Here is an 18,264-nt window from a genome sequence, read left to right on the forward strand (position 1 = left end):
CTTTGGGTGACTTTTATCGTGTGAAATGCTCTCAAGAAGATTCCTTTCCCAGAGAATGGGATAAAGTGTAACAACCTGGTAAATCTGGTAACTACATGACAGGAAACATGACACCGAACATCTATGTTATAGTTTGGAAGTCATTATGCTCTTTGTCATGACTTCTATGCATTAAATAGAGCTGTGTGTTGTTGGCTCAGGTGCACACGGAGGTCCGAGTGCCGGCGCGCCGAGGAGAAGAACGGCTGGCTGTGGAGCCCGAAGCAGCAGTGTGTCAAAATCCTGTCCTTCTTCCCCTCAAACCTCTCCTGCAGAAAGACTGATACGGTAAGGACACATCGCCGCATCATTTTTGTTTGTAAAATAATCTGACCACACACACCACAAGGAAGTAAGAAGCTAGCGAGCGTGGCAGTATTCGCTGTGCCAGTCCGAAGCTTGATTGAGATTGGGGAGACAGCTTGTGTACAAATAAGCAGGCAACACACTCGTATTTTACCGCCTGGGGGGTCTTTCTTGAAAGTGCATGTTGGTAAAAGGGCTAATAAGTGTGTGATGTGAATAAGCAACGCGTGGAACTAAAGCAGATTTGTGTGCATGGAAAAGCACAAAGTTCAGAACTCCAAAAATAGTTTCCATGAGGTGCCTTCTCCCTTCCGTGTTGAACAAAAGTGGACTTCCACACAATTCGCACCAACACTGCCTTAGATATGAACCATTCCATTGTGAATAAAATGCTCTTCACTCGCTCTAGTATTGATCCGGTAAACTCTGCACTCCCTTATTACAGCGTCTCCGGCAGATTGCTCTCAGCCGCGTTTTTAGTGGATATTTTTTCCCATTTCTTCACTTCTTCTTACCTTGGCTCCATGCTGCTGTTCTCTTTCTCGTATTTATAACCACAAAGCCACCACTGGGGTTTCACCGCTTTCATTTGTGACCATTATAGAAAATAGCTCCATTATACATTTCCAAAGGGACTTTTCCCCCCCTCCCACAGCACACACGCAGGTTTTAAAACACCGGCAGAGCCGGCAGGTCAAATCGTCTGCTCTTTCCTTCTCGCCAGGTGAAAATAAGCATCCCCTCTCTCCCCGTGATCGGGCACTCGGACCGGCTTCACTGCAGCTACCCCACGGTGAGGGAGTTCCAGAGCCCGGGGAGGATGTCCGACTCCGGGCAGGTTTCGTGCGACCTCCCCCTGCCCTCCATGATCCCACAAACACCGAACCACCAAGGTATGGAGCTAGATGTGTTTGTGAAGAAAGTGAGTCACAAATCGACATGGCATTTTGAAAGACTTTAACAGGCTCTGCAGAGAACAGAATATCTCTTTTGGTCTTATTATGTTGAAACAGGAGCTGACTGTGGTTCACTTTGGTTTGCCTCTTAGTATGCTGCTCCTTGACGTGTTTAAAGTACGCACTGTGGTCTGAATTTTGTTCAACTTTAAGATAAGACAAGATAAGTCTTTATTGATCTCACAAAGAAGAAATTCACTTGTTACATTCAGCTGAGGTGAGACTCTGCAGGCAAATAGGATAAAATAAATATATTTAAAGAGATCAATTTGAAACTTTTGCTGTAGATTAGTGACATGAATATGAGGGGGAATTGCAATTAAAAAGAAAAACACATTTTATGCATAGAAATTGCCAAATGTTGCTATATTTTCGACAACCAAATTTTCAGAAAGGTTGTTGATATTGTAAAACTATTTTGTTACGAGGGATGCACCGATCCGATACTGGTATAGGATATCAGAGCTAATACTGAAAAATATACGATGTTGAGTGTCGGCTACAAATGTCTAGTGATATTTGATAATGAACCGATTATAATGATATGAACCGATCTCAACGTTTTAAAAACACTACTTTCACCGACTAAATCAGAGTGAATATTGACATGCTGTACCTTATTTTGAAGCTTAGAACCTGGAGAATCCAATCACTGAGCTAGTTTAAATCTCCGCAAATATATTATTGATCGCCGCACAAAATGCTGTTGCTAGCAACAGTATAGATACAGACGGCATCTCGTCATAGAAGGGGGCGTGGCCTCGCCAAAGGGGAAAATAGAATCTTTTGAGAAACACACTTTTTCACTATTTTTAGACATTTTCTGGTGGAATATGAACTTATTTATTACATACAAATAAAGTCAAGTGTAAATCGTGTCCATATGGATATTTTCTCACATCAGATTGTTCTGTAGAAGTGAAAAAACGGCAGTTGTAGCAAGCGCTAGCTAACGTTAGCATTAGCCCGATGCTAACATATAGCATCATGTTAGCATTCTCCATTATTTATGTATTTATGGACTGTTGAACTACTTTGCTCCTCTCCATGTCTTTGTATCTTTATTTAGTAGAAAACTATATTCATAATTCTGCATTTGATAAAGTATTTTTTGAATAATTAGAGAAAGTTTAGATTTTTTCAAAATTGTTTTCCCCCTTAACTGTTTTCAAACATGACCATATATGGGCGATTCCGGAGACGCCGTCTGTATCTATGTTAATGCTAGCGGCAGAATGCTAATGCTAACAGCAACTAATCAAGACTGTGTCATTAACTATGATTGAATCACCAAAAGCAGCCTAATAAAATAAAATCAGACACTGCTGGAGAAGCCGAGAATTAGTGTTTGTATTTTAGTTCATGAAATGCTGTTAAAGAATAACTTATCGAACATATTTGCAAAGCACGAGTTGTAATGATCAGATCACTTCATGAGAGTTGTTTATTTTAATGTACAGTAACCTAAAAGTCTATAATATCCCCAAGGATATTAGTGCAGAAAAGTCCAGTAATTCTTGTTTAATGTTTTCCCATTACAGTTTAATAATAGATATATTAAATTGATTTGTAACATCTCGTTTGCAAAATACTTTATTGATCTCACAAAAAGAGGTATAAACCATTCACTTTTTCACTGACAGCAGCTATTTTTCAGAAAAGCTCTAGGTTTCGGTTTATATCGTATATCGTCAGATACTCAAACCCCCCCAGTATCGTATCAAAAGCAAAAAACGCTTGATCGGTGCATCTCTAATTGTTACTATTAGTAACTTCACAAAGAGGATTTATTTTTGAATAAGCTAGTAGATGCTAATGAAAAAAGTCTGTAGAAGTAAAGTATTTTTGGGGGTATTAGATATTGAAAAATCCCTTTGAGCAAACCTGCATAATATTAAGTCCAAGGCTGGAAAGTTTGGTGTCTGTTTGTGCTACTACAGTGAACATTTCAACAATACCAGAAAAGCACATTTTGAGATAAAGGCCCTTGAATTTACAGTTTCCCATATAAGTCTATTGAAGCCGTGAAACGGCTCATGGTAAAGATTAGGCAATTTATTTGTTTCCGGTGAATATTTATATGTTTCGACAGCAAACTGGTCGAAAACTGGAACATTTTAATACAAGAGTTTTTGATTTTTTAAGTATTTAGATCAGAGAAAGTACTTTTAGGCTTACTACTAAATGGTTTTAGCCACTGGATCAATCAACCCAAAGCAAAGGGCTCATTTGCTTTTTAGATGATGAGAACCAAAACCAAAAGTACAATCAACAACCACCAGATCAATACTGGGTAAGGCTTCACAATATATCAAAAGTATTGTATCGCGATATTAGGTGATGCAATATGTGTTTTGCAAGAAGCTACAATATATCACAACATCACTAAAGTCTTCATCGTTCTAGTTTTAGTTAAACATGCCCTAATTTAGCTACATTATCGTCTTGTGGTGGTGCTGATGTAGTCTTTACACACTTTGCTGAAAAACGAGTTACTTACGATTTGCGTTTGATTTGAATGGAACATATCGTGTTGCAGTAATATTATCGCAATCTTTGTAGCGCCGTATCGCATATCACAACTTACTTCAACATGGTGCAGCCCTAACACCGGGTTTAAAAACGCTTTCCTCACACAGATGGGCCATGTTCATGAAGTATTTTGGGAAACTCCTCGATGCACGACCTCTCAGCAAAACAATATTTCATAAAAGTGTTATTCTCTGTGCTTGAAAAGGCCCTGCTTTAAAGAGCACTCCCTGAATTACCCCATTTCCAAACGGTGAAAGTCGGAGGTGGGAGCTCTCACAGACCCTCCCGCACATCCCCACTGTTCTTATGCGTTAATTAGATACTTGTTAAAAAAAAAACACACACACTGTGCTCATTTAGACTCTGGTGCATTCGCCATCGGTAAAATGTGGTATATTTAGACACACAACACTGCACGCGGCCTGTTTTTCTTCCACAAATGCAGCGTTTACAATGTAGCCCTGTGTAAATTTACTCTTGTACAAGAAATTAAATTGATTACAAGTTGAAGGATGAGCTCACACCCTTCCACAGAGACTAGAGTACCGACTGGAGTACTCTGACACGTATTTAATTCTTGATAATAGACCTTGAAACGGCTTTGAAATGAGTGGAATTTAACCATAAGATTGTGTGCCTCGAGCTCCTTTTCTTCTCTACCTTATTAGACGGAGGTTATTTCTCGGCCCGATATATATTTTTAAAAGCACAGATTCAATTTTGCTTTGGCTTAGCACATTTAATTCAGTCCTTATCCGCTGCCCACTTCCCCTTAATCCCCGCCTTTTCTCCCTTTGCCCTCAGACTTTGTGGCCGTGGCCATCACCGTTTTCGTCAATGACACCGTGGAGCTGGCGACAAAGGATTTCAACTTCTACAACTGCGCCGCGACCGTCAGGAAGGCTGAAAACACGCCGTAAGTCTGACATGTGTGTGAAATGAAGGATTCTGTTACTGCCGCTACTGCAAATGACTACTGCTGCTGTTCAGGTATAAGGGTATTTAAAGTACTCGAGTAGAAGTACAGCTGCTCACTACCATTGTTCCTGGATATGTACAATGTATCTCAATGCAACTACTACTACTACTACTACTACTACTATGCAACTGCAATACCACGACTGTGATTACCATTAATACTATCATTACTTCAATACTTCTAGCAAAGAGTTCTGGAAAAATACTCAATACAGTAGTTTTAGTGACTGTAGGGAAGGGATATCTTATTTGTATATCATCGCCATTCCCAAATGTCCCCCTTATCAATCAAAATTATGTATAAACTAACACATAGAATAGACTGGAAGGTACAGTTTACTGATTTAAATTTGAATACCTACATCTCCTTTCAAAGTCTTTTTTTATGTACTCATAGTCCTGCTTCTACTATAGCTACATTCAGTAGATACTATGTACCCTCCACAACAAATATACAGTATCTACAAATAGTACTATGTGGCTACTATGTGGTGTAGGGCTGTGCTCAATGTATCGTACGGGCAATATATGGTAACAGAGTATGTGACAATACACGTATCGTATCAAGGCACCTGTATCGTGATACATAATGTTTGTCGAACCGTAGTTTTTATTCTGACTGTGTCACATCATGCACTCTAACTACTGCATTAAAGGGCTTAAATTGCATGTGGTGAGCCATAATAATCAAAACTATTACACATAAAGGCTTCATATCTCACTTTGCATGTAATGAGTCTATCATATATTAGTTCCATAGTTTAAGTTGAATAACAGAAGTGAATGCACGTTTTCATGATATTCTAATTATATGAAGGGCACCTGTATATCTTGTATTATAGAAACTCTATTGCAATGCAGTTGAATCACGATACATATCGTATCGTGGACTCTGTATCGGGGTACATATCGTATTGTGAAGTTGTTGGCAATACCCAGCCCTATTCTAGTAGCTCTAGTAGTAGTACTACTACTACTTCTAGACTAGAACTATTGCTACTTCTGCAGTTACTGTTACCTCTTTTGCAACTAAATGAATGTTTAACAATTTTATTTGTTGTGGTTTTTTATTCGTTGAGAAATGACCATTGTTTTGTCCTCTTTCAGCATATTGAAGATGGTCCATGCAATTTTATCTGTTTATTGGCCAGATAGTTTTTGTTTGCATTTCTGTGACCGTGATCCTGAAAACTGAACCTGCAAGTTGTGAAACGCGCTTAAAAATTCATCCTTGATGTTTGAAGAGATGCGTCTCTTTCATCATTGTAAACTAAATAAATCAGGCATAAGGTTTTTAATTCTTATTGTTTATTTCTACCATATACTCCCTATTGAGGTCGTCAACAAAGTTAAGATTTCTGGGATTCCTAGCTCCTTCCATAATTATTGAGTGTAGATTTTAAAATGTAAAACACTGGAGTTATTGCTCATATAAAACTTTACATTTTTACCAGTAGTGACCTTACAGATAACAGAGTTGTCCCAGTGCAGGGCTTCAAAAGTCATCTCATGAACTGGGCAGAAATTGAGGACATAAATGTCATTAAAAGCATTCAGTTTGGCATTAAATCTACTTTTTTTGAATGATCTAGCCTATCTACATACATAGTCTATTTAATATGGTCAACACCCATTAAGCTATAATCAACATTTAAACCATATACACCCCGCTCTGCTCTTTTCTCTCACTTTTAATATTGTTTTTCGCTAATCTTTGTCTGGGGACGGTGTTTGCTAGTCCCTCCTGACACAGCGGATTTCCATGGTAACTTTCCATCCCAAACTGTGCAGTGTTGCTCTCAGAAATAAAGTGCATCATCTCCCCCACACCGGCACAATACAATAAAACGTCTCGGTGACTGGATGAGGGGCTTCGGTGCTGTGTTTGTAAACCGTGATCCATGGCGGTTCCGAACGCACCTCTTGCATTTTTCCCTCTTCTCTCACTGTTATGACCAAAGCAGGGAAATTGCCTCTGTTCCCTTTTCATTAATCAAAAAAACCAAAGTCGATGTTGCTATTTTTCCCGTACCATTTCTTTTTTTTTCTTTTTTTTCTGAAGCCGCGTTGGTGTGATGAACGAGCTTTGTTAATGTAGAGCTGAACACTTCTTTTTCACTGTCAGCCGCATGGATTTTCTCCTCTTTGATGAGTCTGCATGTTTACCTTCATTTTCTCTGTGCTATTTCTGGGCAGGGATTTCTTTATGTTGCCGGAGAGCCAACTAGCCGCCGTAATGCAAATAGTTCCCGATGACAAATTGCAGATCAGGTTCACTCTAGCGCCGTGTGACAACAAAAGAGAGGTTTTCTGACAGCTTTCTTTTTCATCCAGCTTCTCCTCATCACAGTATCCTGGACCGTGTACTATTTACATTTAGGCATATACTGTATTACCTTTAACATTATCCCTGGAGTTGAAGTAGCCATAGTAGCCTCACTTTTGCCAGTTTACCTTAAAATGGTCAATGGCCTCAACTTAGCGCTTTTCTACCTTTATCAGGCCCAAAGCGCTTTACAGCAAGGATCCACTCACCCAAGGTCGGGGGTTCGAATCCCACGTCCTGAAAGTGCACACTGTCGTCGTGTCCTTGGGCAAGACACTTCACCCACATTGCCCCCAGTGTCTGCGTACATTGGTGGATGAATGAGAGTGTGACTGGGTGAGTGGACCCTTGCTGTAAAGCGCTTTGAGTGCCTAATGTAGGTGGAAAAGCGCTATATAAGTTGAGACCATTTACAATTCAGCTCAAATTAATTAATTTCCCCCCCACTTTTTCAAAAACACTTGCCCCATTTCTTCCCATTATTTTTATTTTTTATATTTTTGCCGTAATTGTTTCTCTTTTTCCCTTTTTTCCCCCTCATTTTTGCTAATTTTTTGTTAGTAATATTTTCCTTTTTCCCCCATTTTTTTCACCAATTAATTCATTTTAAAAAAAACATAAAACAACTAAAAAAATTCAAATATTTTTAAACACATTTTTTTCCTTTTCTTGCCACAATTTCTCAACATTTTCTCCAATTTTCCTTGCCTGGCTCTGCCATGCTATTCCCTGTCTATTCCACGCAGGGATTCAGTCTGGTCACAGGGCAATTGGAGCAGTTTTGAAGGGGCGGGCCTAACATGCACAGATTGTCAGTGAAATAAACCAATCAGCAATTAGAGGACGTGACGACAGCTGTAGTCCAATTCACAAAATATGAGCTGAACATAAACTCACAGAGAGAATGCGGAAGCAAAATCTTCGACTACTTCATCATCCATGATAAGTTTTGGCTAATGATAATGTTACTTGAACTAACAACATGGCGGTGCAGCGAGTGACGTAACCTTGTCATTTCTCTGTGACGGTCGTGATCGGTTCGGCCAATCCGCAACTTGTTTACCGTGTGTGGCCAGACCTACCTTCTTAGAAAAAAAGTGGGTGTGGTTTATCAGGCTACCATTTCACCCCCAGATTTTTTCCCCATTTTTCACACTGACGTTGGTGATGAACCCGACATCTTCCACACATTATTGTTCTGTTTTCTGGTTCAAGTCGACAAACATTTCAGTATAGTACATCAGTGTCATAAACCAAATATCATCAAAGCACTGGCATCGAAAACAAAGTAACGGTGCCCAGCCCGACTCTGCTATCAGCGCCACTGTTGCCCCAAACTACATTCATTTACGTCGCATGGAGTAAATGAATAATGCATGAAGCGGCTTTGAACGTCTGGAAAAAGTGCTATAACACATTATTTTATTTAGCTGATTCTTTGTTTGCGAACATTAAAGCAGGGAGTGAATAATTAATATAATATAAGTTAGTAATATAATATAACTTTTCTCACACTTTTCTAACATCCAACTTTTCCCAACTTGCAGGGTCACTTTTCAGGGTCACAGAAATGAACTTGCCTCAAACTTTATGAAACATGATGCAAATGCTTTGGAATTGGATGTAATTATCTGGGTTTATACTGTACTGGAAGAGGACAGAACAAACTTTGTTTCACTACTAGAAATACAGTCAGGTATAGGGCGTTTAATACTGCAGTTTTCTTTTGATTTACTTGGTAATCTGACATGAATGTCCATGTTTGACTATAGAATATAGTATATCACTTGTAGTTTTGTCACATGCCATACTAACCATATATATTTTAATGCAAATGTGTTTCAAGGCTTTTTTTTTACATAACAGCCCAGAGTCTACAGATGAAAAATACCCCTATGGCTACTTCTTTTATTCATGTCTAATCATGTGTTTTATGAAACTGCACTGCCCCCTTTCAAATGAACTAATCTAATCTAATAGCAATACAAAAATAAATCAGTGAATTGTGTATCCATACTGTTGACATGCAAACATATAGACCTCTGCAGCATTGATATGGCTAATATTCGTATTCATATTTCAGAGAAAAACAACCTGGCAAAGACAGATGGACTTCCTTATGTCAGCCATTCCCACATCGATTCGAATATTCATCATTTTAGAGCTACAATTACATGTAAAATAACAATTATTAATGACTGTCAGCTTACACTACAAAACAACTTGAATTAAGAATATTAGATTATATTATGAGCGGTTTGCCCTCACCAAGTTTACTTTGCTTGTTTGAGGACATTTCTCACTGGTTCTGAGGTAAATCTAGCTTGAAATAAGGAAGTGAAACTGCCAATGGGACAAGTGCAATTTTCTTACCCCATTGGATAATAAATTAACCTGAAATAAAGACAAAAGGTAGTGAAACGAGTCCGAAACCCCCCTTTGGGAACCATTCAGCACTGCAGAGCCATAGAACTCTCCATAGATGTCCGCCACGTTTGCCATGACCTCTTTAATCACATGTCCTATTGTGTAACTAGTATTCAGCTCATATCAGGTCCTACATTATGCATTTTCCGGACACCTTAGCCTTGGGGTTTCTAATAGTATAACTTAAAATAATGTATGTGTTTGGAGAGAACCTCAAGGTCTGGGTTGTCATGAAATTTGTATAAACAAAACGGCGACAGAGAGCTCAAGGTCTGCAGCTGATGCGCCCGGAGAGACGGGCCGTTTAAAAACAAGATAAACAACCATGGCACAGAGTTGAGAGTTGAGGAACTCTGCTTTGGCAATTTGAGTTAGATTAGCATTAGATTGAGAAAAATATGTGGAGGGAGAGACATGCACAACTCGCACAAATTATGTTTTCTGATGGGATATATGGCATTAGAACATGGTGTAAAACTCAAAAGGACAATGTTATATAATGGAGGACTAGAAAGTAGGAAACATCCAGGCCGTGACTTTTACTTTAAAGGATCTGTATCATGCTTTGCCATTCCAAGGTAAAGTATAGGCATTTATATGATATATTGTACCTCTACCACTATGGAGTACTCATTTTGGTGAGAAATATAAGTATTTTCTGGAGGTATTTTTCAAACTCGGAAGGCAAAACGCTTGGATTCAGTTAACTCTGCCCCTCTCTCCGAGTTGATGCAGCCCATGCATCTTTTGCAGTAGTAGAAATATAACATTACAGAAAAAGGTGAAGTTACTTCATAATGCAGTTGACATTTGCAACACAGCTTCATAAATGGCTAATACACAAGCTAACATGTGTTTTGATTGACTCACCGGCCACTCTGGCCTCTCCACATCGCTGGTTATAAGAGTTTAATCCACTTTGGTTCTGGCCAAGGTTCACCAAGCATCCATCAGTGAAGTGACAGTCACAGACAAACACTATTTTGGCTGATATTCACTGAATCCCAGAAAGAAATTCCAACTTCTGGCGAGTGGCCTCTTTTTTTTAAGAGGGTTGAATAACGTCCTCTTGTAGCCAAACGCGCAGTTCCGCCACATTATCGTTAGGTAAGAAAAAAGGTGTCCAGAGTAGGTTAGAAAGAGCTCCTTCTTCACAGCTTTCGGTGCAAACATGGCTTCTGTTTAGACGCTCAGGGGTGTGTTTGTTTTCTCTGCATGTCCGCGGGAGGATTGCTGAGAACTGCGTTGAATGAAGTCACTGGGACTCTGGGGGTGTTTTTGATCAGAAAATAGCATTACAACATGGTTAAAAGCTCCAAAAAAGTCGATTTTGCGTGATCGCCTTTAACACACAGTTTCAGAGTGTGCGCCTAACTTCCGTACTGTCTGTGGCAGGTGCATGGCCTGTGTGTCCAGCCTGTGGGGGTGTCAGTGGAACATCCGAGACCACAGCTGCGGAGACATGGACGACGGCATCGGCAGACCTCACATCATCAAACACAGACAGGTTTGAGAACATTTTCACCTTTGCAAGTGCTTTCCCTCTACCTTTTCACACACGAGTCACATTTGTCTGCGTTTCCTTGTGCTCGCCGAACACTCATTTTATTATTTGCATGCAAAGGGGGGGATTTGCGGTGAAGGACGTTTACCTTTGCATTTAACCTGCATTGAATGTCGTCCCACACATCCTTACATTTGTATATTATCAGCTTTTGCTCTCTATAATCGTCTGAAGTTATTGCTTCAGTTTGAGAGAAACGTACTTTGATTCATCTGCTTTTATTTAATCTACGTGTGGTAGAACTGCCAATAAAGCTGACATTGACCTTTCACCAGTGACTACAAGCATAAAGTGGAATCATATTCTATTTTCTTCATGTCGGCTCGGCTACGAACAGTGCAGCGTTTTTTCCTCCGACTACTTTCATAGTATTTGGGAAGTAGCTGTCTGCTGTTTTTGTTTCATGGAAGTAGTAGTACACAAAGGCAGCAGATTCCTTCTACATTTTCATTTAAAGAAGCAATTGGAATGACGGAGGAATGGATAGAAGTCATTTGCAAAAGGAAATGGGGGATGGAACCTTATTTGTATCGCGCTTTGTATTCATAAATCACAAGTCAATCCAAGCGCTTCACAAGGGACAAATATTCATTCCCTCCACACTTGATGGAGTAACCTACTACTGTACATATGTCGCCACTGAGAGAGGGATGCTTTCTCTTCACACGCAGCCCAGTCTTTGGGATCTGTTCATTTCAAAGAGCTTTTCAAAAGGCTGGCTCATTTTTATGTACATTTCTTAAAAAGCAATTGTTTAAGGCGATGGTCAGATGAATCCTGTGATCTAAAACCGGGCACATATTTTGATGACTATTCTCCAAACCTAGAAAGAACAGATTATTTTGTGCATGCATTTAAATAAACTTTGTGCCACGGATAATGAAATGAGGCTACAACTGCGCTGTCAAAATAGTTTTTAGTGCAAAAAATGTTCAGTTCTGCTGATTCTTGTATTAATGCTGCGTTCTCTTTGTCCTCGAAGGTCAGTTCTGAGCTGGGAAACCCGTTTTTTTGTGTGTTTTTTTCGAGTTTCACTGTTCTAGTTGTCAAGTCGGAAATTTTAATGACCATGAAACAAATACAAAGAATTTAAGCAACAAAGCTGGTAAAAAGGAGAGGAAAATATGCCCTTTATTGAGGATTTTTTAGGATTGAACTGTGTGGTTAGATTTATAATCTACTAAATATACGTAGAGCTGATAGTTTTGGATTATATTTCATTGTGTTTCTCATAGTGATAGTACAGATGTTATGCGGTTAATGTACAGTATCACAAAAAATATATATATATATAGGCTACATCATATATGTATCTTACAATATAGATATTTTGATATTTGAAACTCGAGGCCCATTCAGTATACACAATAATGGGCGATTTTTTTAGTTCATTTTTTGATGAAAGACTCGATTTACGATTCTGGGAAATTCTTGACTTCCGCGTACAATTGGAGCGCACCGTCATTTTGTAGCCAATAAATCTGGTTCACATCCAACCTTCAACACAATCACTCATCATCCAGGTGCTGACCATTCTCTAAGTGTACAATACTCAAAATATCCAGTTTAGATAAGGGCTGGACTAGTTTGGACTGGTTTATGCTGGTTTGGATTGGTATAGACCTGGTTTAGATTGGTATAGATCTGTTTTAGATTGGTATAGACCTGGTTTAGATTGGTATAGATCTGGTTTGGATTGGTTTGGACTGGTTTATGCTGGTTTGGATTGGTGTAGACCTGGTTTAGATTAGTATAAACCTGGTTTAGATTGGTATAGACCTGGTTTGGATTGGTATAGACCTGGTTTGGATTGGTATAGACCTGGTTTGGATTGGTATAGATCTGGTTTGGATTGGTTTGGACTGGTTTATGCTGGTTTGGATTGGTATGGACCTGGTTTAGATTGGTATAGACCTGGTTTAGATTGGTATAGATCTGGTTTGGACTGGTTTATGCAGGTTTGGACTGGTATAGACCTGGTTTGGATTGTTTTAGATCTGGTTCAGATTGGTTTGGACTGGTTTGGATCAAATTTGGACAGGTTTAAGCTTCTTTAAACCAGGAATAGACTGGCTCATACTGGTTTAGACCAGTTTTAGACTGATTTAGATCAGGTTTGGACCGGTAAAACAACAAAAAAAACATGTTGTTTTTCCCCCAAATGGTTAGGAAATACTTAAATAAACCAAAATGGTTGTGGGGGTAACATTAAAGTGTTAAATGAAATACTGTATGTTTGGCTATTCAGTTAAGCAAATAAACTGTTACTATTCTTAGAAAATCCCGTCTTGAGTCCATCACAAACCAACGCGTGGCTAATCCAAACACCTCAGTGCAATTAATAAAGCCCCAGATGCAGATATCAGCTGGGACCATCTTGTGTAACGAACGCGCTCTGGTTTTTACAAGCCGCAGATGTCGTGGTTAATGCATAAATCTGTCGCAGCAGATGAGGCCAGAGCCGCTAAGTGGTTTTTAAAAATGTTCACATCATAATTTCCGTTGATTTATTCCTGTGACGGCGGTTGTTGTTTTTTTCAGGGAGCCAAGTGTCCGAAGTTCGAGAATCCCGACCCGGTGCTGATCCCCGTGGGCCACAAGCGACGCATCAGCTTCGAGGGATTCAACCTGGATCTGTACCAGGTACGAACGAGTGGCTTTGGAAAACATTGACGTGGACATAAGTGCTTTTTAGTCTTAGGTTCGTTTTAGTCATTTCTATAGGTGAAGGTTTCAGTCCAGCTTTAGGCGACGAAAACTTTCTTCTGCTTTGATCATCGCTTCAAGGGTGTTAATTGTTGTTTATTTTACTGCTATGGTATTTAACTGGGAAAAAACTCTGCCCTGAGAAAAGATAAAGTCCCAGTATCGCGCTCAGACTGGACTCAAACTCTGAGGAAGCTTGTTGCTGTTCTACATTGGGAAAAATGCCATCCGATAATTAAATAAATGGCTTGCAATGTGCTTGAATTAATACAATTAACGCTGATTTTGTGTAGGTTTGGACTGTCTTGAAATAAGATTGCCAATGAAACCAGCATTAATTCAGTTTAAAACAGAACTAAGTAACTCATGCCCCTAGAGGCCATAAGCGCCACTGCAGGTGTCGTAGCACGTTGCGTTTTTTAAAACTCATTAATTATCCGTAAGAGTAAATACTACGCTGACAGAATAGACAACGGGAGAGAGAGATATCGCACATTGTGCCACAACAATAATTTTTTTCACTCAAATTTGGCTGTAAATACTGCTAAAGTGGTGCTAGCCTGCTGTTAGCTTTGCTACGTGATTCTAATAGTGTGTATTGGTGGCTCCGACCGGGATGCATGGAAGTTGCAACGGTGGTTTTCTGGCCAGAGACACCAGGGGGAGATGAAAAGACCCCACAATCATCCCATTAACACTTGTATTGGGGGGTCTTTCATCTCGCCCGGGTGTCTCACCGGTGTGCCACCGGACCGGCGCAACCAATACACACTAATGGAATCACGAAGAAGAAGCTAAGAGGCTAATGGGCAAAGCTAACTGTGAGGTAGCGCCACTTAAACAGTATTTACAGCCACGTTTGAGTGAAAAAGACTATTTACATTGTGTAAATGGATGTACAATATCCCTCTTTCCCCTCCTTTTCTATCAGCGTAGTATTTACTCTCCAAGACAATAAATAAGTATAAAAATTGCAACTTGCTACAACACCTGCAGTTGTGCTTTTGGCCTCTAGGGGCAAGAGCTACTTGCTTTAAAGACGAACTAAATAACTCCTGCCCCTAGAGGCCATAAGCACCACTGCAGGTGGTGTACCCCAACGTCTTTCATTCCTACTCAAAGTACCCCTTAGCTCTGAGGCTCAGCCAAATATTTAGAAAATGATCCGCTAAACTCAGATTTAAAGGTATTTAGTTGCGTATTGTGTCAAAACAAAAAAGCTAAATCACTCTGACATTCAAAGCCGTGATTACGAATGTCTTACAAACCACTTTCTGACATTGCCGTCTCGTTGAAAACTCATAAATGTCTCGTCACCAAAGCGCTGTTTTTAGCTCCTCACTGTTATATTTGAAAACTTGAAAATAAATCGTCTTCTTTTACATAAGCAACGCATTGACAACCGATTTTTCTGAATAATTTAGCAGTGCATTTGCAGGTTATGGCTTTAAAAGAAGTCAGTTTGCATTTTTTACACGTGCAGGAGCATTTACATGATAGAAAAGGCTGACATCTGTACTTCTAAATGAAAACAATCTTCACACGTGTTTGCAGAGGTTGAAACTAACAAGGTTATCATTTCTCATATCCGAAAATGTGAAGGGAAAAGATAAAGTTTACAGAGCACATTATAACAGCACCTAAAGTGGTGTACTCAGAGTCATCTCCCCTTGTGGACTTTTAGAGACTCATTTTTTTCCCTGTTTTCCCATGGGTTACTCCTTGTTTAGATCTACTTTAATCATTGTCCTATTTAAGGCCTGATTCACATGAAGTTTTGACCTGGTTTAGTTCTGTTAAAGACCTGGTTTAGATCTGATTGTTCTCAGATGGCCATTTTTATTTGTGGCACTTGGTTTGAAAAATTTGAGGGCCAATGACCCAAATAATTGCAGTGTTTGTGCTTGTGTTGTATTGTATACGATGGATACATATTGACTAATGCTTTTCTGTCTTTAGGGCCGTTCCTTCACCATCGGGACGGAGCTCATGAGGAACACAGAGGAGGACGTCTCTTACGAAGACACGTTTTATACTTTCAATGGATTTAATGTGAGTTCAGTGACCGAGGGCTGCTCCGGATCCTGTTATCATTAAAGGAACAGGCCACTATTTTTACATACTGAGATAATGTTCTTACCTAAGCATGGACGATTTGATGCTCAGTCACGCAAAAAGACAAGATATTGTTTGCATTTAGCCTCTCCTCCTCTCCTCTAAGGGGCCAAACAGGGGTGAAGTTAGAAGCAACCAAGCTCTTCCACGTTTTCTCTATTTATTTATTTAAATTACATGTCGATTTTCTAAGCGGATATAAAGAGGTGCTATTTTGTGAAGCGCAATAATACCATAGGAGCACTTCGACTTTACAGCGCGGATGTATAAGTGCTCCTAACGTGTTATTACGCCTTACAATATAGTACAATATACTTATGCAGGAGTCGTCCACCGGCTCAAGAACCTTTTTCTACATTTGATTTAAAGTCACACAGTGTAACATTTCATCTGGTAAACGGAAAGATAATTCTCTGCAATATATTTTTCTGTAGCTTGGCCTTATATAATTGTAACAGTTTCATTACAGGGAATTTAGCATGCTAAAGCTAGCGGTAGCATGCTATTGCTATTGGCAGTGGCACGGTCAGAAACTATGATAGAAATATCTAAAGTAGCCTAATAAAATAAAATAAAAATGTTTTGTATTTGAGTTCAGGAAAAGAAAAAGACATAACTGATGCATGATGTTTGTAATGCACAAGTTGTAATAATCAGATCTCTTTATGTGAGTTGTTTATATTAATATAAAATAGCTTGTCCCAAGGATAGTGTTGAAAATCCAGTGATCAGTGTTAATGTTTTCCATTTCTTTATTTATACTGTAGATATAATTGATTATTGATCTGTAACATTATGACAAGAAAATACTTTGTTGATGTCACGGTGGAGTAAAGAGGACCATTCACTTTGTCACTCAAAGAAAGACACTTTTCACTTCCGGGTTTTCCTTTCTTTCAGGCTCCTAGCAGGTGGGGGGGAGGGATCATGGGTGGGACGGGAGGTGGGAGGGGGGGAATGGGTTTAGAGAATGGGTTAGAGACAGGATAGGAGACCAGTGGGTGGTGACATTTTTTTTATTATATTCTTTTAGACCAATATACTGCCCTCAAATCCTGCCTGTGTGGACATTTAAAAAAAAAATGCTACGAAAATAATTTAAATATGAGAAAGACACTTTTAAGAAAGTCTCTTGGTATTGGTTAATATCCATTTTCGGCAAATACTCAAACCCCCAGTATCGGACTCTGAAGCAAAAATGCTTGATCGGTGCATCTCTAGTTTTTAACATTCCAAGCCTAAATAAATGTGTGGGATACGGGTTAAAACTCTGCTAAATGCACTCAGTTGAAATTGTGACTATTTTGCCTGAAATTGTTCACCACTTTTTGCACAGAAGTTTCCCGCTGAATCCAATTTGCTTGTGAATATTGAAATTTCCCATTTTCCCAGATATGCACAGATTATTTGCATTAGAGGCATTAACATAGTATTAACACATGTTCAAGCTACTGGTATAAACCCTGTATAAATGAGAACTAAATATGTCATTATTTCCTATGTCAATATCATTTTCTTTTCCCTATAGCACCCTCTACTGGTTCTGCCCTGTCTTTGTCGTGTGATTTTAGCGCCACTTTGACATTTGGCAATCTGTGAAAGCTCAAACCCTACTTAGCCTCTAGCCATGTTCCTTTTCATCATCGATTTTATTTCTCCTGTTGAAAATCGGCCAAACTGTGTGTCATTTTCATAGCTTTTTTTCCTCCTCTCTCCCTTTGGCGCGAGAGGGAGTGGCGGCCCACGCGACTCGCACAGGAGAGCTCACAAGTCAGCGCCATTAATCAGTGGATCGACTGTTTAATAATTCATTTTCTCCCATTCCTTTTAGTTTTCTTTCGACAAATCGCCGGAGACCAACGTGCTTTTCTACGTGAAGGACAAGGAAACGGGCAAAAAGATGGACAGCACCCTCAACGGTACGGCTTCCACGTTTTAATGGGGAAACGATTATTTATTTAAATGTATTGCTCTCCGCGTGTTGTGGTAATCCCGAGTCAGTCAGAGTTGAGAAAGCCGGACTTAATATTCGGCAGAGGATTAATGGGAAAATGAATTTGTAATGTCGGGGTTATTAAGCTTGTTTTAGCAGAATGGAGGGATTTGTGGACATACTTTATTAATGGTTCCAGGCGCGTTTTACTTTGAGATGTGCGAGAGATTTTCTATAGAACACTCTATGTGCAAAGCTAATTTTAATTGTGTTTTCAATTACGGATCATTTTTAAATATTACATTGGATCTTTAGTCTGTGGTTTTAGGATTAGAAGTTTGATTTGTCCTGACTAGCAATGTTATACTACACTATTATCATA

The 18,264-nt window shown here is 39.3% G+C and overlaps 1 protein-coding gene across 1 annotated transcript in view; it reads left to right on the forward strand.

Annotated features, from left to right (window-relative positions):
- plxnb2b (plexin b2b) overlaps positions 1–18,264 on the forward strand; it is a 307,007-nt gene that overhangs the window by 159,105 nt on the left and 129,638 nt on the right. Inside the window, exons 7-13 of the mRNA XM_079567075.1 lie at positions 201–327; positions 1,070–1,238; positions 4,638–4,749; positions 10,960–11,071; positions 13,670–13,771; positions 15,794–15,886; positions 17,781–17,868. Coding sequence (XP_079423201.1) covers positions 201–327; positions 1,070–1,238; positions 4,638–4,749; positions 10,960–11,071; positions 13,670–13,771; positions 15,794–15,886; positions 17,781–17,868 — 803 coding nt within the window. The remainder of the gene's footprint in view (positions 1–200; positions 328–1,069; positions 1,239–4,637; positions 4,750–10,959; positions 11,072–13,669; positions 13,772–15,793; positions 15,887–17,780; positions 17,869–18,264) is intronic.

The sequence above is a fragment of the Gobius niger genome, assembly GCF_951799975.1.
Source record: "Gobius niger genome assembly, chromosome: 12".
Taxonomy (NCBI): Eukaryota; Metazoa; Chordata; class Actinopteri; order Gobiiformes; family Gobiidae; genus Gobius; species Gobius niger.